The following is a 23,906-nucleotide window of genomic DNA, read 5'->3' on the forward strand; positions in this document are numbered from 1 at the left end:
AGAAGTACACTTTAGCATACTTATATAGGAAATAATATACTTAAAAGCATATACTCAAGTACGAACTGAAGTATTAACATTATATGTTAATTGTAACTAAATGAAAACATATTACAGTTTAAATTTATATTAAATGAAATTAGGTGAGTGCATTTTGACCAACTTATTTAAGTACATTTTTATATGTAATTTCACAATTCCATTGTCTTTGAAATATGTTTAGTGTACTGCCAAATGTACTGACTATATGTCATTTCTATTAAAACTTGAAATTGCAAGTTGCAATTTAGTACAATGAAAATATATTAACTTATACATTGAAGAACACACTACAGTTAGTCAACACATCAAAATAAGTGTACTTATTTAAAGTAAAACTTTAATTTGACCTTACAAAAGTGCACTTAACTGACATTTTATTTCATTAATATTACATTATCTAAGTACAGTCTTTTAAAAATATACCTTCAAGATTTGAACTTGCACATTCAAGCATACTTCTTTTTTCAAGGGCATACTGTTTACTAGTCATTCCAAAGTAATATGATTTTATACACTAAAAAATAATATGAATATTATGGTATGTAATAGTGTCATATGTACAAGACATGACGAGACTTTGAATTTAAACTAGGACTGTGTGCATTAATTAACATAGTTAAACATGTTTAAAACCATATTCAGACAAAATAAATAGATATTGCCTAAAATAATATCCCCGTCACAAAAAGCCTCTAGTATTTGTATGTTAAATACACCAAACACATTAAACGCATCACTCCAGTATGTTTTGCCTTTGCTACGTTCTGCTAAATGTGGTGAAACTGCATCCAATTTTGTTTTGTATTTTCAGTTACTCACCAAATTCCCTGGGTACAGAGATAGCGTACACACAGCTCTGTCCCGTCGTGTAGTTCCTTGGGAAATTCGGCGAAAGCACGGTTCCATCTGTCCCAGTAGAGCGACTTCCACATGGTGCTGTTCACACAAACACACAGATCACTCATTACTTTGTGCTTAAACATTCATGATGAACTGCTATTTTTGAGACACCGGTCTGGATAGAAAAAAATCTTGGCTAGCGAAGCATGTACAAGTCATTTTATGTGTTTGATTAATTTTGTTTGGTCTACGGCAGCAAGAGCAAACTTATTCTCAGAGATTCTCTTAAACATCCATCTTTACTTGCGGACTCTACCTTGACAGCTGGGCAGCCCCCTGTTCCAGCCAGGCCTGCCATCATCACCCATAATGCAGGTAAGCGTGGAATAGCCCTGGAGGACGTAGCCTGCCTCACAGTAGAAGGTCACAGTGGAGCCCAGCTTGTAGTCACTGCCCAGCCGAGTGCCATTCATCACATTACCGGGATCAAAGCATGACTCCCTCAGCTTAGCTGTGTGAGATGGAGAGAAAGTGCAGGAAAAGCAAGGGTTGAAAATCACTTTAGGCATATCTTAGCTTGCGGGATGGGTGGTTAATGGTTGAAGCCAAAAATATTTTACAACACAAACACATTTTTCTTCTAAGAAAAATACTTTTTTGGGGGGCTTGAAGCTTAACTATGAACTGTAATTCTTAAAAAATGTTCAATTTTGTGTTCCGGGCAGGGTTATTATAGTTAACTGAAACTAAAAAACTAAAACCATAAAAAAAAATTGTTAACACTTTACAATAAGGTTCATTAGTTAACATGAACTAATAATGAACTGCACTTATACAGCATTTATTAATCTTAGTTAATGTTAATTTCATTATTAAATGAAATGAATAATACATTATTGAAATCTTGTTAACATTAGTTAATGCACTGTGAACTAACATGAACAACTGTATTTTCATTAACTAACGTTAATGGAGATTAGTAAATACAGTGGCAAATGTATTGCTCATGGTTAGTTTATGTTAGTTAATACATTAACTAATGTTTAACTAATGAACCTTATTGTAAAGTGTTACCAAAAAATGTATTGTTCGAAATAAAAAACGTATGCAATTAATCTTTTCAGTTAATCTTTTCAAAGCAATTAACGCAACTGGGTCATTCCGTGTCAAAGTAACCAAATTTCAGAAACTTTCCCGGCTCAAATTTTTGATTTTGATAATATTTTTTCTGTAGAAAGACAAACATAAATAGTAATGAAAGCCAAAATATTAAATGTCCTGATTAATCCACTAATTTGTAGAGGGGGTCAAAATAAGAATTTTCACCTGAGATTTGGAGCCAAATTAGAGGGGTGTAAAAATAACTTTAGAAAGATGCCAGCATCATTATTTTACTTTTACACAGAGATATTAGTAAAATATGTTAACTTTAGCAATCTTTGTTTCTTTATATGCCAACAGTGACAGTTTAAAAATGGCAAAAAGCACTTCTTGTGTTTTTTGCTTCAAGTTTGCATGCCTGTAATTCAAGAAGTAGTAAAGATATCTTAATATCCTTTTAGATTCTGGCTCATAACCATCCGTCCTTTTGGTATCTTCGTTTTAAAGGCCCTCGATGGTTCAATCCCAGAGATATGGAGATCTTAATGCGGCTCAATGAGTAAATTGGTCAATTGTACACATTTTCAGTGGTCAAAAACCAAATGTGGGTCACTTTGTATTCAGCTGATACTTTTTTCTTTTAAAGAGGAATATCTGAAGAACAAATAATGTTGAAACTAGAAATGTATCTTGTGTTTTTCTATCGACTCAATTGCATAGAACAATCCTGTCTGAGTGCCATAATTATTCCTTTTCTAAAGTTGTCATGCCTGTAACTCTAAAAGTACTCAAGATATCTTAATATCCTTCTAGATTCTCATTCTTAATAAACTTTCCTTTTGAAATCTTTATTTTCAAGGCCCTATATAGTTCAGTCCCAGAGATATGGGGATCTCATTGCAGCTCCATGTTCAAATTGTTGAATTTTACCCATTATTTATAGAAGAATAAATAATGTTTAAACTAGAAATGTATCTTGTTTCCTTCTATCAAAATAATTGCACAAAACACAACTCTCTAACTTTAAATAACTTTAACTAAAATAAAATGAAAACAGAAAATATAAAATATTCATAAAAACTATAATAGTATGTCAATGATACTAAAATAACACTGAGAAAAATAAATAGATAAGGATGAGAGTAAATGATGACAGAATGTTCATTTTTTGGGTGAACTATCCCTTTAAACCATCAACTGAATACTAATCACAATTAAATTCACTTTGAAGTCAGAAATATGTGTAATATACTATCTAATTAAGGGTTTAGACGTTCAGGCTCTCGAAATGTCAGGGTCTACCTTTGTACTCCAGGTGGAAGCCGGTGTAGCTGACAGAGCCATCACTGCGGAAGGCCAGGTACATGGTGTTGGAGCTGCTCTCTATTCGTTCCGGGAGCTTGCTGTCCTGGAAGCTCCCGATCAGCGGGCTGTTGCTGTCCGGTCCATCGTAGATATACAAGAAGTCATAGTTGGGCTCTATGCTGAAGCTAGGATAAATGATCAAAGAGAAGTTTTCAGAACAGAGGGATCAAAAGCTAGGCAGTGATCTGGATATTTGAGTCCTGAGATCATCTTTGCAGATGGCAGTATAAAGTAAAACATGTACAAAGGAATCAGAGGAATCAGTTTTAGAGTGATAGGGGAGACCGAGGCAAGTTGTCACACTTCTTAATCCATCAAATTATTTTTTAGGATATAGCGTTCAAATGTTTGGGGTTGGTAAGATTTTTTAATGTTTTTGAAAGAAGATGTCTCTTATGCTCACTAAGGCTGCAATTTGCTATTTAAACAGCAATATTGTGAAATATTATTACAATTTAAAATATATTGTAAAATATATGTGAATATATTGTAAACTGTAATTTATTCCTGTGATCAAAGCTGAATTTTCAGCATCATTACTCCAGTCTTCAGTGTCACATGATCCTTCAGAAATCATTCTAATATGATGATTTGCTGCAAAAAAAAAAAAAAAAAAAAACATTTCTGATTATTATCAATGTTGAAAACGGGGAAACTGTGATTCCCACCAAGATTCTTAGAAAGTTCAAAAGAACAGCATTTATTTGAAATAGAAATCTTTTACAACATTATAACAGTCTTTACTGTCACTTTTGATCAATTTATTGATCGATTGCTGCACATTCATAAAAGTATTAATTTCTTAATTAATTAATTTGAACAGTATATATATATATATATATATATATATATATATACACACACACTACTATTTTAAATTTTAAAAAAGTTATTAAATAATATAAATTGTTATATATATATATATATATATATATATATATATATATATATAAATGTATTGATTCAGTGCTGCATTAGTCAAGAATAGTGTGCAATCTTTTGTTATTTGATTAACTTTAAAGCGCAGATAGCAGCGCTAGGACAGTCATTCTACAGCTCAGTGCCTGCGTGCAGTTAATTAATAAACCATTGGTTTATTATATTGGCCTTTTCCTCCTATAGCTGATATGCCGATGGTTGTAAATTGAGCAAAAATCGGCCGATAAATATCGGCGGCCGATACATCGGTGCATCCCTAATAATAATTCTTTAGGTTAGAAAACAACAAATCAACTTTTTATGGATTACAAAGAGTAGAGGATAAACTTGCTTGCTGTGTACGGTATAGATTGAGGTACATTGATGTATGTCTCTGTATTGTTCATGTGTCCTGCATGACTGTTGACCATTAAGGTTGAACATATAAATAACCAGGCGCTGAATGCCAGCATTCTTAAAAACACCCAGTGCAGTATCAGCAGCTATGAGATTCCCGAGACAGACAGCCACACTTATAAACACGTGCACCTTTTCATTTGCAGTAAGGTGCAATGATAAGGTCTCGCCCATCAGTGGAGAGTCATTTGCATGAGATGGATTGTGACTGAATCAGATTTACACTCCCTTTCCCCCCCATTATGCAGAGAGAGAATGCTAAGCATGCCTTCCACACTTCACTGCGTCAGAATCCACTGCTTAGGGGTTATTATAGGATAATTCATACACAGGATAAGATCCTTTACACCACATTAAAAAAGCCATTAATTTCTGATAAACAGATGCATTGGCTTTTTTCCCCCTACTCCATACACTCTGTAGCTGTCAATCAGAAAACAATTATTTCTGCGGTAATCAGGTTGATAGCACAAACTGTACTATTGCTAAATAGAGAGACACCCGGATGGGATTACATTTGTAGTGCTGCTAAAAGAGGTCACTTTTTTCGGAGGGGTGGCGTGCGTGTATTGTTCATTTCCAATTTCATTGTGGACATATTTCATTCCGTGGATTTTTTTAAGGAGAAAGAAGTCAGTAATGGACTGTGTAATGAAAGTCTTTGAGATGGAACCGAATGAGAGCTATTTATTAGAAACCTGTTTGAGACATTGTCCTTCTGGCAGAACTCCAACATGCTTATTTACTCGGAGAGGACGAAATTCAAATGAGAAAGAGGCTAGTTCAGACGTAATGCCAACCTGCTGGGATAGCTTTAAAAAAGAGAAAAAGTTCTTCATCATCTGTTTTGGGGCTGATGTATGGCTCTAACTAGTAGCTGTGAAGGTTTTGAAAAATATTAGGCACAAGAAAACTCACAAAACAGCCTCAAATGGACAGCTCCTGTTGTGATGAATGTTGTAAATTGTGGCACATAGGCAGAACGGAAGATTGTTTTTGAGTTATTGCTGTCATTAAAGGAACTGCTCTTAGATGATGAGTCAAAGAGAAGAAGAGGCAAAGTTTAAACGTTCAACAGTCGCTGATATTTCAAAGCGTGAGAGACAGAAGGAGAAATCCTGAAACCTAAGCACTTCTTCTTCCGCTGACTGTGTGCGAATCCTGATTAATATTCCACGGACTCTCGTTTGGACTAGACCCTCGCGACACCCTTTGATCCAGGTGGAAGGGAACGGCATGCTAGCGGTGCTATTAGCATTAACATGGAGGACAGACTATGGCGACTGTCAATTCCTACAGCACTCGAACTTAACCCCACGCTGACCCCGGCTGGACGGAGAATCCCGCTTGCGGCTTGAGCGTCGCTTCGTGTTGGCTAAATGAAAAATGGACATAATTAGCAACATGATTGGACTGTGAAGGAAATTTATCAACCCTGCTTTTATACTAATTGGTCACATCACTCAAGGCAGAGACACCGCTCTACACCTTTAAGGCAAGAAGAGGGGAAGCTAAAAAAAAAAAGGACCACCGTCAGGTTCATTACAGACAAAATGAGCAAAGAATTCCAGCTGGGCTCATTATCTCTCGCAGACATGAAATGCATTTTAATTCAGACAGTGATAGCAGTCGCCGCTACATAATTACTCAACACGTCGACTGCGGCCATGTCGAAGGACACCGTGGGCGCTCATTTTGAATTCAGCGTTATGACACAGCAGCCTCTAAATGAACTCGTGAACTTATCAGTTTGAGATATTATAGCTCAAGTGAGGGCATAAACGAAAGGCCAGGAATATGCGCACTGCGAGATTATTTCTGATAGTGCGTCTTTCTGTCTCATCGGCCACAATTTAAAACTCGCTGACCCCACCACAACAGAGGGTTCAGCTGATATTAACCTTCCAACAGAGAACCGCACAGTCTGCATTCACAAAACTTCCTGGACACCTAAGGAAAGTATACAAACCTCCCTCCCCGTACACGACACTAACCTGAAGCTGCTAATATATCTGATTATCCATAAAGACAGTACATAAAAACACCCTGCCTAATCCACACCTTCAGCTGAGACAAGAGGTCTAGAATATGTTTGATTTATATACATATACACAAGAAATAGGTAACTCTTTACAATAAGCTTCATTTGTTAACATTAGTTAATGTATTAACTAACATGAACTAACCATGAGTGATACGTCTATGTAGATTTATGACGTCTAAAACATAATAAAATGTTCAAACTAACTCTTTAAAAGTCACTGGACTACATAAAAACAAGTTGACAAGACATTTGTTACTGTATTTGTTAATCTTTGTTAATAAAAATACAGCAATTCATTGTTTGTTCATGTTAGTTCACGGTGCAATAACTAATGTTAACAAGATTTTAATAATGTATTAGTAAATGTTGAAATGAACATTGACAAAGATTAATAAATGCTGTAAAATTGCAGTTCATTATTAGTTCATGTTAACTAATGAACCTTATTGTAAAGTGTTACCAGAAATATATTATAGACAAGATGTGTGTATGTGTGTGTGTGTGTATATATATATATATATATATATATATATATATATACTGTATATATGTATATATATATATATATATATATGAAATGTTATTGTTTCTGCACACTGATTAATAAACCTTAAATAAAAAAAAAATTAAAATCCTTTTTATATATGCATGCATATATACTATATTATTAAAGTATTAGTTTTTTCCTAATCTTTTTCATATATATTGTTTCTGCACACCACCACGTATATGTATATGTATATATTATTTATTAGTATCCATTATACTGTATTGTTATTGTCGTACTTTATGCATCTTTCTTTTTTCAGTTTTGTTTGTGTATTTCCCTCTCTTCATTCAGTATGATTGTATGAATTTTTATTATGCGTTTCTGTGCACCATTGATAAAAATAAATAAATAATAATTGTATTAAATTATTCACTAATCTAAACCAAAACCACAGCCATAGAGAATAGCTTATAGATGTCTTTACCTGATGAACGCAAGAGACAGGACGTAATCAGAGTTGACGGCTATGAGCCAGTCGCAGTCCTTGCTGTGCGGGTATGGATGAGGGAAGTTGGGCGACAGAATAAACCCAGAGGAGCCGGTGAGATTGCCCCCACACGGAGCTGGGAAAACACAGAGGACTCATATCAGCAGCATATGGGCATTAGTAACACATGAGGAGAATCTCTTATTAAAACATGCGGCTTGAACATCTGTGCGAACCAGGAGCCCAGAGAAAGAGTGCTGGAGTGAACATGCAGAGACAGAGATATTGAGAAATTTTAAGCTCCTCTGAGGAACCGGGCCATGTAAAGCGCTCATATCTTATATATGAGAAAGAGAACTATACAGCATGAGAGAAAGGTTATTTAGAATATGAAAGGAAAAGCTGAAAATCCTGCACACTCACTTTCTTGCTTCCAAAATGAAGTATCTTTTGAAGGAAAGAGTCAATCCGTATCTGGTAATTTGATATTCATTCATTTGGGCACACTTTCATGTCATTGCGATGATAAGGAATCTCAATGGTGTCGGGTCCTTCGGTTTGAGTACAACTCTTGAGAATGGCCTGATTAAAACTGCTTAAAGTACTTTTTAGATACAAGTTCTGTTGTCAGCATCTAAAGCAATATGCACCAATTAACTCGGGCTCTTAGATGTCTCACAATCATGAATATGCATTATGTACAGTATGAAGCTTTGTCTAATGTTTACAGATATAGCACCTACAGTGTACAAATACAGTACAATTTGGTATATCATAACTTTTTGAAGCATCAGAGACACAAATCCCATGTTTTGTTGTGTGAACTGTTAGATACTGTATGTTTATTAAAGTATTATCTATCATAAAATCAATCTAGCAGGAAAAGTAGCTATTTTTAAATGCATATCTGTAGCAGATGTCTTTTTGACTGCATCTAACATAAAATAATTTAACAATTATTGTCATAATTTGGAGATAACTTGTTCATTCATTACATTCAAAAAAATATATAATAATAATAATAAAACAAAAAATGAAACCATTTTTTTGTTGTTGCTTTAAATATATAAATGTTAACTGAAAAAAACTTTATTTTATTTCAACATTTCTTATTTTCATTTAAAGTACTAAAATTACAAAAACTCAAATAAAAATGTTAATAAAAATTATAAAGATACTAAAAAACTACAAAAACTAAAATTACTAAAACTAACTAAAATGAAAATGAAAACAAAAAATATAACAATAAAAACTAATTAAAAATGTTAATAAAAACTATAATAGTATAAAATAACACTGTAATAAACTAATTTAAATGACTAAAATATTTGTTTAGTTGTGTCATAATATTTGCTCATTACAATCCTTAAAAATTGTGACACAAAGTAAAGAAATCTAAATAATAAAGTAAATAATCCCATTTCATTCTATTTTTCTTCTTCCTTTTCTTCAATATTGTTGTATTGACTGCATTCTGCATTTTTCTTAAGTCATTAAAAATAATGAAATAAATAAATGCAATAACAAATATATATATATATATATATATTTTTTTTTAATATGGGAATAATATATAAATTAAATATAATCCATACAAACCAATATTTGGTCACAAACTAGCAACCCTGTTACTCATTCTGATATGTTTTTTTTTTAATTAATTTTGTCTATTTATTTGTAATGTCTATTTAATATTATTGCAAGAAAATAACAAGATCACACACACAGCGTTACTTTCGTATAGCCGTGGAAAAGCCAGTATAATTCTAATAGATCCATTCCTTTAATTAAACCCCAATATAAACCCTTACCTATACAGACAGGAGGGCTCGGTTGCCAATAGTAGCGGTTCTCCACTTGTATGCAGGTAATCTTTACATCTCCCTGCAGTTCATACCCAGGATCACACTGAAAGGTCACGGTGTCTCCAGGCTCCCGACCATCTCCATTACGACTGCCGTTCATGGGCACTCCTGGATCCCTGCAGGCAGTGGCCACTGAACCTGTAATCACATTCAAAGCAATTAACAGTCAATTAACACCTTATGAGCAGATACTGTAAGCTGTCAATCGAACTACACGGCTCCACTCAGAACTCTAGAAAACACAGATCAACTCACTTGAGAACTCGATGGCAAATCCAGACTTGCTGATGTAGAAGTCGGTCTCGAACTGAATAGAAACCATGTTGAGGGTGCTGTGGATGTTGTCAGGCAGAAGAGAGCCGCTCACCTCCCTCAAAGACATCTCATTCTCCGGAGGCCCGTCCCAGACCCTCAGGATGTCGTGGGAGGCTTCCGTGTCGAAGGCTAGAAACTGCAGGCTGTTAATATAAAAATGAACACACATACATGCATTCGGTCATACAGGTCACGCTTCATTAGATGCACAATGTACAGTGATGGAAACAAAGGGCCGTCTGACACAGAACAGATGTGCCGTTCATTATTATTCACAATGCATAAAACGAACAGCACGATAAGGTTATTATAGTTAACTAAAATTACAACGACTAAATCCATAAAAAATTGTCACTTGAAATTAAACTTATTTTACTTCAAGGCACCACTGCTCATTTTCATTTAGTTTAATTTAATGTAGTAAAATAAACCAAAACTGAAATAAAAAGTAATAAAAACTATATAGACATTATATATATATATATATATATAAAAATGACAAAATTACCAAAACTTGAACTAAAATTAAAATGAAAAAAATATAAAAAATAAAAACCAATTCAAAATCTTAATAAAAACTACAACAGTATCTCAATGATACTAAAATAACACCGAGTGTTCAATATTTGCATCATTCGGTACCCAGATAGATAGAAGAGTTTGATTTGGCAGAAATAAATGATCAATTCTTTGACAAATCACACAGGCAGTGTCAGATAATCATAACTCAAATATTATGCTCCAGGGTTCAATAATTGAGGAGAACAATCACATCTCCATTCTGAGCGGCAGTCCTTGACAACAATTTAGCAATCTGGTCTGATCGAGACATCAGCGGCAGATGAACAAATAATGAACGAGCGTGCGATTTCGAAAAGCTTTTGCTGCTAAGAGAATTGGAAAGAGGACAAATTATTAGGTTGTAGTGCATTAAAAGTGCAACAGCGTTTTAAGCTTCATAATGAGTTTGGCAGTGCAGGTGGTAAACAAAGAGATTTACGAGGTACCATCAGCTCATCTGATGTCTCCTTTTCTCTCCGTACAGATGAAACATCAATGGTTAGCTCCACCATTAGAGGTTTATTAATAGATAAAGGCCTCTTGTCTCAGCTGAATTCACTGGCTGTGTTCTTATGGGCTTGGTAATGTACCGATCGGTGGAGGACGGACAGTGGAAGCGTACAATATATTCACATCTGAAGCAAATACTGATCAGCACCTGATGATGTTGCCCGAATCCACCTCGACGACCCAGGTACAGCGCAGATTGTTGTCATAAGGGAACGGATAACCTGGCGACAAAATGCGTCCTGATGTCTCCCCTTTGAAACGTCCACCGCATTCAGCTGGGGAAAGAGAAAGGACGAAACAGGGTGGGAGGAAGAGACAGAAAGAGACGTGAGTTGTTTATTATGCATACTCTCACACTTGTACGGCCCCTGAAGATTTGCAGGTGAGCACTGAAATAATTAGGGGTGACTGGCAAACAAGCACAACTCAAGCGGGGCAGTCTGAGAATGAAAAGCAGTGTAAAACACGCAGTTAGATCAATAAAGCGCCGCAAGGTTTTCGGCATCTGAACAGAGCAAAAAGTTTCTGGATTGCATAAATAACTTTTTTTTTTTTTTTTTTTTAAGAGAACAAAGTAGAAAAAAGGGAAAAGGGAAACTCAAACTGAGTAATTCAGCTTTTGGCTTTTAAACTACACTGAACTAGTTATCCCAATCAGTGCATTTAATATAGTTTTATTCATATTTTGAATTATTTTCTATTTTTATATGTTTAGTTTAACTTTTAGTCATTTATGTGTTATGTGTTTTTGTCATTTTATTTATTTTTTAAATTGCTATATTTAGGTTTAATTTGTTATGGTTATTTATTTATTTCCAGTTAAACTTATTTCAGTTTTTATATTTTATTTTATTCCAGCTTTATTTCAATCAACAGAAATGTTAGTTTCAGTTAATGATAATAACCCAATAACCCACTCCCGATATAGCTCATATTTTAGCTGTGAGAACAGTTCTCTGATGATAATCGATATATATATATATATATATATATATATATATATATATAGATAGATAGATAGATAGATAAAGCCTTCAAATTCAGTCAGTACTGCTCTCGATTTCCGGTTTTATTTTGTAGAAACCATGGAAACACCAAAGACGCTTTAATATATTATGTGTTTTTTTAGACAGGTGAGCAACTGTTTGGATACATTCATCGACAGAAAACGAATCATTGTTATATAGCTCAACACGTTTAGTCTTATTGTTTAAATCTTGTTTTCTTGATTATATTAATATGATATTCTAATATCGATCTAGCTTACTGCAGTGTGCAACAAGTGTCTCATAGCAGCTGCCGAGTGAACGCTCAGAGTGACATTATAACATCTTTTTCAACACACAAATGTATCTAATATGATAAACAGCACTACGTTACCCCACATACGCTTGACCGGAAGAAGCGAAAGCGGTGACTGTGGTGGCATAAAATTTCATAAAAGTTCTCTCATTAGCAATCGCTCCAGCGGATTTCAGCCACACCCTGCTTCATACTCCAGTAATGTTAATAAGTCTTTAATACATTAGCTCATCCATGAATATGATTTCTGTGCGAGTCTCGTCAGATTCTTCTTTTCCACTGGCTGTAGACGTGAAGACAACACCTCCCATGATTCCGCAAAATCACGGCGTCATCAAGCTACGCCTTTGTTTTGAATAAGCGACATCTAGCGGTGAAAATTACATAGAGCCTTTAAATCTTTTTGACAGTACAAAATATAACGAACCATAACTTGTAGGCATGTTTTTCTTACTAAAAATACCCAAATCTATTGAAATCTATCTTTTTTTTTATTTTGACACATTGCTGACAATATCTGTGCAAGAGAGCTTTGTGAAAGAAGATTTTAACTGTAATCATCATTAATCAACATCACGATGCTGACCTCCTGTAACAAATAATTCTGAAAATATCAAAATCCATCAGAAAAAAATATGAAGAATATACTGAATATATTTACAGTTCAGAAGTGATGCTATTAAAACATTTCTGTATCTATCGTATAGGTGTGTGTGTGTGTACGTGTGTGTGTGTGTGTGTGTATACACACATATATATATATATAAAGTATGAAGATGCAAAAACCTCTAAGTCTGTCTGAGATTTTTTCTTTTAAAAGAGAATTTTTTAAATCAGGCTCCTATGTTTAGGTTCAGTAAATTCACTTTGATGGCAATGAAAAAGTTATTAGTCAGTTATTGAATATATATATACATATATACAGTGCTCAGCGTAAGTGAGTACACCCCCTTTGAAAAGTAACATTTTAAACAATATCACAATGAACACAAAAACAATTTCAAAAATGTTGACAAGACTAAGTTTTATATAACATCTGTTTAACTTATAACATGAAAGTAAGGTTAATAATATAACTTAGAGAACAAAATTTTCAGTTTTACTCAAATTCGGGTGATGCAAAAATGAGTACACCCTATTGAAAGTCTCTGAAGAAAAGCTAAATTTTAGACTACAAATGTCTAATTTAACAAGAATTCAACCACAAGTGAGTCTAATTATTCATTACACAGGTGTCCAGCAGACAGTTGACTATAAAAGAGTGTTAAAACCCCTTCCCATTTCATGCTGTCAGCAATGGCACCACATGGAAGAGAAATGTCACAAGACCTGAGAAAGAAAATCATTTCTTTACACCAGAAAGGTGAAGGCTACAAGAAGATCAGCAAAGCTGTACTTATCAGTCAGAATACTGTAGCAAAAGTGGTACAAAATTTTTATAAAGATGGAACTGCAACCATCTCACAGAGACGTCCAGGTCGTCCACGGAAGTTAACACCTCGACAGGAGCGTCTTCTGATGAGAAGGGTTGAAGAAAATCGGCATGCAAGTTCACTGAGGTTATCTAAAGAAGTAGAAAGCCAAACTGGGGTGACTATTTCCCGTGACACAATACGGCGTACACTGCAGAGGAATGGCATGCATGGGTGCCGTCCACGAAAGAAGCCTCTCCTAAAGCCCAGGCACAAAAAAGCCCGCCTAGAGTTTGCCAGGGCCCATGCTGACAAAGATGAAGACTACTGGGACTCTATACTCTGGAGTGATGAGACCAAGATAAATGTTTTTGGAACTGATGGCTTCAAAACTGTATGGCGTCGCAAAGATGAGGAATACAAAGAAAAATGCATGGTGCCTACAGTGAAACATGGTGGTGTCAGTGTCCTTATGTGGGGCTGCATGAGTGCTGCTGGTGTCAGGAGCTGCATTTCATTGATGGCATCATGAATTCACAGATGTACTGCTCTATACTGAAAGAGAAGATGCTACCATCACTCCGTGCCCTTGGTCGTCGTGCACTTTTCCAACATGACAATGATCCTAAACACACATCTAAGGCCACTGTTGGATTTCTGAAGAAGAACAGGGTGAAAGTGACTCAGTGGCTCCTGATCTGAACCCAATCGAACACCTATGGGGAATTCTGAAGAGACAAGTTGAGCATCACTCTCCATCCAGCATCCAGTCTCTAAAAGAGGTAATTCTTGAAGAATGGAAAAAGATAAATGTTGAAAAATGTCGCCAACTTGTTCATTCCATGCCTAGAAGACTTGGTGCTGTCATTAAAAATCATGGAGGCCATACAAAGTACAAGATGTGGTAGTTTTTGTTGTGGGGTGTACTCATTTTTGCTTTACCCTAATTTGAGTAAAACTGAAAAATGTGTAATCTAAGTTATATTATTAACCTTACTTTCATGTTGTAAGTTAAACAGATGTTATATTAAACTTAGTATTGTCAACATTTTGGAAATTGTTTTTGTGTTCATTGAAATTTTGTTTAAAATGTTACTTTTCAAAGGGGGTGTACTCATTTACGCTGAGCACTGTATATATATAACATTTACAAATTTATTATAAATAAAATGCTAACTAGCCTAAAACTAATCTAGTCTGCCATTTTATTTCAGAAATGTTTAACATCATCATTTTCCATCATTATCATCACCATCACCATCATTTCAATCACAAAATGAATGGTGATTTGACGTGGTGGAAATGTTAACGGTTCATAGGAAATATGACAGAAATCACCTGTGATGCATCTTTATCCACAGTTGGATATTTTTTAGTAGACAAATTAAACAAACTATTGAGACTGAAAAGTGTTGTAAAGGAGGCAGAGTTAAAAGTGTCTCTAACTGTTTCAGAACTTCTCTATTCTTCCGTCTCTCCCTCAGCTCAAATTCCCTATAAGCAGCTGAGGTGATCTGTCAGCTCCAAGTCAGAGCATCAATCAAATGAACAAATGAGCCTGACGTCCATTTTGATGCATCCTGATGGCATTCAGACTCGCCACTTTAGCCCTCTGCACTTGGTTCATTATTAGTCGGCTTTCACAAGCACTTTATTAGGAAACTTTAATTGCAGGCACTCTCTTTTCCCCTCAGACCCCTTTTCCATCTTCCCCTATCCTGTCCCTCCCATTCTCCCTCTTGTAAAAAAAACCCCGCAGCGGCCGGGAGGAACAGTTTCGAGTGAGACATGCACCGTTTCTTAATGATTCCCTTTTCAGCAATTCCTGTCACTGAGCCTCATTTGCATAAACCATCTACATGACAAACAATGGACGCACAGCTCAATGAAGCCTGAATAACAGGGTTCAGATTGCGACTTGATTAATCTGAACATTAGAGTGTTTTTTAGACATCCGGAATAGAGGCGTCTTCCAAACGTATCCCTCCCCAGCCTCTCGCTAAACCAACATCCCGCCACGTTCATTGCTCATCAGGGCCGCGGCTCAGTCACGTGTCATTGGACGGTTAGGAGCGCTCAATCACTCTTGATTGGCTGCTCACGCGTTGAAAATCAATGCAGGAAGATTGAGAGTTGACGGAGGCTTCTGGTTTGAGGCAAAAAATTGGTATGTCCTGTCCCGGCACAATTACGACAACATGACACGTTGAGCCGTCTCACACTAGGTGCGTTTATGACTGCGCGATTCAGCCCTCTGTTGCTGATTTAGCATTGCGGTGGCGTAGCTTCCTCTGCATTCACACAGCTTACCTGTGGACTTGAATGAAAAATATAAAAATAGTTAAATATTTTATCTGTAATAAAAAAAAAGGAATGGCAAAATGGATACGCCTTCTCACCATTTTGATATATCTTACTTTTGCTAAAGGTCACATCAAATGACCCGCACATTTCGCCTGTCAAAGGAAGTGAAATATCCTCCACATTATTAAGTATCTATTATTAATGCTGGCAGATAAGTCTGAAAAATATCAGCCTGAAACTCCAAACCTGATTAGTATTTTGCAAGTCTACCATCGGTTCTGACAGAGAAACGACACAAATGCGAGTAAAGACATGCTCTGTGTTTAACACAACAGGATAGTCATTGTGTTTTATCTACGTCTGCCGTGCGGAAGCAATTTGGACGAGCATTTCGAGTCTAATCAGAGCTCATTAAGACTAAATCTAATAGTGAGCAAATCTGATCTGGGGTCAGTCGACAGAGCAATATCCAACTCATTGGAGGCTAAATCCCCATAATCACCATTCATCAGGAAAATGAAGAAAGTAATAGCGGCACACAGTCTTATCTCTACCCCTCATGCGCTTTGCTTGATGAAGAATCATAGCTCAAGCGGGACCCCCTGCATCAGCTACAATATTAACAACCTGCAGCATCAGTCACAGACGGTGCGAGGGGCTTCCACCACTGATCATTTTGGACTATTCAGAAGGTTTAAGTTCATAATGTGGCCTTTTAATGTGTAGAATATGAGCAATACTGCAGCTTTGCGAGCTACAGAAATGGGGAGGGGCTTATACTGCAGCCTTGGTTAATCATGACAAACGGCAACACTGAGCTCAGTTATGACAACCACAAGGAGAGATCAGGCTGGAATGATGCATACCGGCTAATAACGAAGTTTTAATGTGGTTTCCATGACAACAAAAAAATCTGCATGCACTAAAAGAATGCTAAAAAGCTAAAACATTCTGTAGTCTATGAATTTACCTGTCCGCATCAAGTAATATTTCTTGCATTTTTCAAATGTCAAAAGTAATCACTGCTCACAAAAAACTCTACAATATCACTTTTTTTTTTTTTTTTTTGTGATTGACAATTACTGATTTTTAAAAATGTCATCTCATACATTTTACCCATATTAATAATAATTTTTGAATTAATAAATTATAAACCATTCATACCTTTGTACCCCCTTTTCCTCCAGAAACAACAGGAAAGGAAATGTCTGCATCACCCACAGGATTTCTACATTTGCTACATTAAGATCTGGTTGTGAATGGATGGACTAATACATTGTGCTGAGTCACCGTTAACAATTATTTGTAATGATCCTTCTATGCACTTTCATTTTGCATGTACGCAACTTATAGTGCTAAAGGCGTTATTAAATTCATAGCCACATACATGGTGGTGATAGTGGGGTACATTTACATTAGTCTATATTTGTACTAGAATATTCATACTGGACATTAGATTATTGTTATTAGGGATAATATGAGCTTTAATAAAAACTTTAATAAAAGATATTTGAAAAGAGATTCACAGTCTGGTAACATAAATTAACAGCTTATTCTTTTTCCTTTCTGAAATCTTTCAAATCATTACATAAATAACATATTTTTTTGCAGCTAACGTTTCTCATTGTTTAATATAATGTAATACAATATAATATTATATTACATTAAAGGTATAATTTTAAATGGTTGTTATGGCAAAATAAACCCAGACAGGGGGATTAAGATCAATGCAAAGAGTCGGATTAGAGGGAAAAAAGCAAAGGGATTTAGAAAATGTGAAAGTTTGAATCAAACTTGTTTGAACATAGGCACACCAGGCACTACCCAGCAAGCCATGTCCATTGTACAACATCAAATATGTATTTTGTTGTGGCTTTATCAGACTAGTGGGATGCAAATAGCAGTGCTTTTACAAAGAAATCACTTGAAATTCATTCTGTGGAATTATAAGGCCTCTAAATTTATTGACTGTGAAAGGCTTTTTTATTATCCAAGATTCATGAAATACTGACTTTTGTATTTTCACACAATAGTCAAATCTGAGAGAATTTAAACTAGGTAAGATTGTTTTAATGTTAAAATACATTCTCTTAACCCAGCTTATTATTCATTGACTACTATTTGACTACATGGGTTTATCTTCCACAAAAGTGCAAACATTGAGCCTCCCAGCCACCATCAAAACGTTGAGAGCGATCCTCTCAGATCTGTCAATCTCTTTCCAGCTCAACCAATACTGTGAGTTTGGGGTGTGGTTACTGTAACAGACTGAGAGTTTGAGGCGTGGCTACTGTAGCAGATGGCGAGTTTGGGGTGTGGCTACTGTAGCAGATGGAGAGTTTGAGGCGTGGCTACTGTAACAGACTGAGAGTTTGAGGCGTGGCTACTGTAGCAGATGGCGAGTTTTGGGCGTGGCTACTGTAGCAGATGGAGAGTTTGGGGCGTGGCTACTGTAGCAGATGGAGAGTTTGGGGTGTGGCTACTGTAACAGACGGAGAGTTTGAGGCGTGGCTACTGTAACAGACTGAGAGTTTGAGGCGTGGCTACTGTAGCAGATGGCGAGTTTGGGGTGTGGCTACTGTAGCAGATGGAGAGTTTGGGGCGTGGCTACTGTAGCAGATGGAGAGTTTGGGGTGTGGTTACTGTAACAGACTGAGAGTTTGAGGTGTGGCTACTGTAACAGACTGAGAGTTTGAGGCGTGGCTACTGTAATAGATGGCGAGTTTTGGGCGTGGCTACTGTAGCAGATGGAGAGTTTGGGGCGTGGCTACTGTAGCAGATGGAGAGTTTGGGGTGTGGCTACTGTAGCAGATGGCGAGTTTGGGGCGTGGCTACTGTAGCAGATGGTGAGTTTGGGGTGTGGCTACTGTAGCAGACGCAGAGTTTTGGGCGTGGCTACTGTAGCAGATGGAGAGTTTGGGGCGTGGCTACTGTAGCAGGCAGAGCCAGAGGGTGTTTAGCAGCTATGGGACCATGGCTGACGTGTTACATGGGAAAAGACATTCAGCTTTGGGTACAGGAGAGCAAGACAAAATTCACTGCATTTAGACCTTAGATTAAACATGTCATGAACACACCAATGTGAACGATGCATTGCGATGAAACGCGCTACAATGGACGCTTCAATACCATACATCATCATCATGCACCCGTTCAGAAAGACAAAGTTTATAATTTTTACTTTGATTTGCCTCAAACAGTTGTGGTGTGTCATGTCAAAAATGTGCTGGTACATATATGTTGGATTTGTTGTTTACTCATGACACAAAGCAACACAGCAAATATATGTTTAGTTTATATATGCCTTCATTTTGTAATACCGCTAGGTGCCACTAGTGTTGCATAAACGACATACTTCACCTTTGAGGACCGTATTTGTTCTGATTATACCCATCTGTGACTTCAACCCTGCTTCAAAGTACATACTGTACATCCTTTCTACAGTTTGAACAGTCTTACCAATGCAGGAAGGAAGAGGATTATCCCAGGCCCGCCTCTCTCCCGTCATGCATTTGAGCACGCCACTGCCGTGAAGAGTGTATCCGGGGTCGCACTTGTAGGTGATGGTGCTGCCAGAGAAGTGGCCCTGGTCGTTGACCTTGAAGCCAAACTGGGGCACCCCAGGGTCCTCACAGTGAGAGAGCTCAAAACCTGAAAGACATTATGACTGTTAGATGACTGATTCACTCAAGAAATGTCAATATTTTCTTAAGATGAGTGCTTTTATTGTACTTTTTAGGCCATTTATTAAATATCCCTGCATAAATCTGTCATAAATGACAAAAATGGAGCACTAGACAAGTTTAGTAAGACTAGATTCAGAATATGATTGAGAACAAACCACACTGCATTCAGCTTTATGAGGTCATTATAGTGGAGATTGCTGAAATTTTCCTTCGCCTGGTATTTTCATGCTGCTCTGTGGCACAGCTGTAAAAGTTTGCCATTAATGTGATCATTAACGGCAACAATTTGAAGTTAAGATCCTACTGGGCTGGTAGGCAGAGACGGTCCCTTGCTAAGCAGGCAGAACAATTAAGATTAAGTGCTTGGTTAATTTGGAGCCATAATCAGAACCAAAGCACAGACCCTCTCACTGTGCGACACATCCTGTTATTAATTGTGTAGCTATGACTCATTATCATTATACAGCCAGTACTCAGAAATAGCCGAAAACACATAGCAGCTCACTCAGTATATCAGAGAATTTTAATTAAGTACTAATTTGTCAGTTTCATTTTACACAATTTTATTAGTAAGTTATTATCACACTAGACTTTTATAATTTCATATGCATGCAAATATTAATATATAGTGGTCCCAAAAAGTATTTAGACACTTACGTCACACTTAATTATATATATATATATATATAGAAAATGTATTTTTTTTTTTTCAAATTGTCAAATTTCCTGTATAAGTAATTGTACAGTATGAATCAAAGTTCCATGACTTTCCAACTACTAGAATGTATATATGATTAGTCTCAAGTAATAACAATTCAATAACATTTATTAATTTCCACATTTCAGCTCCGCAATGCGAAAAAATTATGATCAACCTTGCTTAGACAAAGTTATTAAAGCGTTTCCACCAAAGACTGTAAGAGTGTCGAAAATCCCCAAATCCCCTCATCTCGAAACTCGCTCCTTTCAAAAATAATAGGTCTCTTAAGAAGACCACATAGGGGACTTGTAAAGCTTATCAGCGGTCCACCATTAAGCTGCAAGTTGTTAAGTACAGATAAACACAACAACTGCAACAACTTCACTAAAATCTGACACCCGGCTTTGATTGCTAGTTGATTACAGGTTGTAGTTTCACAGCACGCTTGGGTTGAGATTAGGACTCAACCAAATAAGCAATGCTATTTTAATCAGCTACACTCACCAGCCTGTCCTGAACATTTCTCTAAATTACAACATCTAGTGACTGGAGGTGGCCTGGCTTCTCTAGTTCTCTCTGACCTTTATTATACACTCAAATGGCTAATCCTTCAGGGGGAATGGAGTCGTAGACAGACAGGGATTTAGTCGATTTTAAATGAGATAGCCCACCAGCAGGTTAATACTTTACCCCCCGGTGGAACTAAAACCTTGTTGAATCCCACACTGTGAGCACAATAGCATTAAAGCGAAATTCAGACCAAGTGCCTGCACAACTCTGGCTCTGGGCCAATAAAGCCAAGGTCAGTGGAGACACAGTCATGTTTCTCCTGGTCCACTTCCTGATAATCCCTTTGAGCTGATTGTTTCAGATGTTCTCATGCTTTTGTTATGTCCTTCCTGTGTAAAACAGCTTTTCTTATCTATTGGTTGTCGAGTTATAAGGAAGCCAAATCTGCTGGAATTGTGAGTATGAAGTGATGCAGTTTCATTTTGTAAATAATCTTTAGTAATACTTCCAGAGATGTGACTAAATGCAATACAAGTATCATATGATTTCAGTCATGAAAACTATGGGAGGGTTTGGCATGGTGATGGATATGACAATGTTAATGTATTTCAGGGATGTCAAACTCATTTTAGGTTGAGGGCCGGATGGGAAAAAATGTAACCAGTGTAAAACTAAAAAAAACACACTACTCTGTGAAAACTGCCTTTTTACACAGAAAATACTTTATTACATTTTTAAAATAATGTTTTATTTAATATTTTTGTATTAGGGATGCCCCGAATATGGTTTTTAATGGCTGATTCCAATTTTCTACAAGCAAATTGGATGTTAGATGTTGTCATCGTTAGATGATGTCATTGTTTGCTTATTGCATTAAGAATCAGCCTGCACCATCTCTAGACTTTCCTGACTGAACTATGAATTTCATGCATCTTTTCATCTGCAGAATGAAAGTATTTTCCTTCAGTTGATGAATTATTGATAGTTATGTGCATTAAAGCCTTGTTTATGCTTCTAAATGACAGAATATATCAGCAGCACCAGGAAGAAGCAACACTGAGAAGTAGCAGTTTGTTGAATTTTAAATTTCTAGACATTGCTGTATGTCTGTAGAATACTGAAAGAGTACAAAATGTAGTTAACAAATATGTATGTACTTATCTAAACACTCCTAAACAAGAACAACTGATCAACTACAGTATATCATCTATTATTCATCATCTATATAGTTAAAAATATCTCTACAAATATTTAAACCAACCCTCCACTCTTATTAGAAAAGGTTCTATATAGAATCTTAAAGCTTCATATCTTGAGTGTTTTTGGGGTTCCCATCCGCGATCATTTTATGGATTTAGGTTAATTAGGGCCAAAGCCCTGAAATGGCGAAGGCCCTATTGTTTTCCTTTGGATTCTTCTACTTGCATGTTATTCTTTTTCGTCAAGGTTTTGCTGGTTTTTAGGGCCCTTTACATGCTCAAAAACTCTTGAAAATGTGCACATTGGTCAGAATCCGCGGCCATTAGGGCCGGGCCAAAGCTGGTACATGGTCATGGCATGGGGGGTTTATGGCGCCCCTAGAACGGAATCTGAAATCTTGAATACATACAAGCACATATCTGTATGAAACTCAGTACACATATAGATCTCATCGGGCTGTACAACTTCCGTACTGTATGTCATTAGCTCCACCCAACAGGAAGTGGGCTATTAAGGGTTGTTTGAAAAACGCATGCTCTGGAATTTAATATACTCCTCCTAGGAGAATCATCCAATCACCTCCAAGCTCGGTCAGCATTAATTGTAAGCAGATTTTTGATATCTCAAACGGTTTGGCCATGGCCATAAAGCAAATTTATGGCAAAAAAAGGAAACAGGAAGTGTGCTTCAAATTTCATCAGTATAATGTCAAAACACAGCAGATGTAGACCTGTGAAAGGATTCTTGATATCTTAAATACTGTTGCCATGGCAACTCATCAAACTTAATCTGTTTGGATGTTTTTGAGGCTCTTAGCATGTTTCAAATTGCCTGAAACTTGACACACACATCAGATATGTCAGCCAGTAGACATGGGCAAAGCCTTAGAAACGGGTGGGGAGGAGGGGCTCTATAGCGCCACATTTTGACAAAAGCGGGGGGTTAGTTTTACCTACAGTCACCAAACTCAGTACATATGTTGTCCTTATCCAGCCAGGAAACGTTCTAATTTAAAGTCATTAGCTCCGACCAACAGGGAGTCCTTTTCATTCACCAGGTTGAAATGCATATTGCCTGTCGTGCACAGTCTCCCTAAAGCCTCCAGGGTGGCGGTGGTGTCAGGGCTTGGGCCCGTCATCGCTGCTTGCAGCTATATTTAATATTGTTTTAATGCTTTTTTTATTTTTATTACATTTTATGAATTAAACAGCTTGTAAACATACTTTATCACTAGAAAAAATTGAAATAACCTTTAAACATGAAAGTGTTATTCAATCATTTAAGACATTTCTTCTTAAATCGAAGCATTTTGGCAAAAACGGTTCTTTAAAATTGAGTCTAGAACCCTAGAGTTCTATATTGAACCCCAATGATTTTTTCTCACACATATATGACAACTGCACACATACTGAAGAATTGCATCAGGCAATACACTGAACTAAATTCTTTCAAGAGAAGAAAAATGTTAAAACAAGGCCAAACATTAAAATACCACAGTCCACCACAGAACATCCATAGAAAAACATGAACTGCAATTAATGACAAATTCATCCATCAATGCACCATTATTAGGAATTTATGGCTTGGCAGCACACAACTATGTAGCTGTTTGGAAAATACTGGGTTGGAAATATGAATACTGTTTCATTGAGTCTTATATGTTTTGCTCACGCTATCACAAGAAAAACATAAAGTGGCTTACTAATGGCCAATGTGGCAATATGCAAGATATTTTGATAATATAGGAGTCATCAGCTATCACTCCACTGATCAAAATAAAGCAATAACATTCCATCTGCTGCCTTCTTCCTGTCAGTCGCCTGCAATGTGAAAGACT

The 23,906-nt window shown here is 36.4% G+C and overlaps 1 protein-coding gene across 1 annotated transcript in view; it reads right to left on the minus strand.

The window, feature by feature from the left end:
- csmd3b (CUB and Sushi multiple domains 3b) overlaps positions 1 to 23,906 on the minus strand; it is a 484,809-nt gene that overhangs the window by 136,332 nt on the left and 324,571 nt on the right. The window contains 8 exon segments of the mRNA XM_051873165.1: positions 862 to 978; positions 1,199 to 1,393; positions 3,286 to 3,473; positions 7,702 to 7,840; positions 9,516 to 9,707; positions 9,825 to 10,027; positions 11,104 to 11,230; positions 19,433 to 19,624. Coding sequence (XP_051729125.1) covers positions 862 to 978; positions 1,199 to 1,393; positions 3,286 to 3,473; positions 7,702 to 7,840; positions 9,516 to 9,707; positions 9,825 to 10,027; positions 11,104 to 11,230; positions 19,433 to 19,624 — 1,353 coding nt within the window.

Source organism: Ctenopharyngodon idella, chromosome 19 (assembly GCF_019924925.1).
Source record: "Ctenopharyngodon idella isolate HZGC_01 chromosome 19, HZGC01, whole genome shotgun sequence".
Taxonomy (NCBI): domain Eukaryota; kingdom Metazoa; phylum Chordata; class Actinopteri; order Cypriniformes; family Xenocyprididae; genus Ctenopharyngodon; species Ctenopharyngodon idella.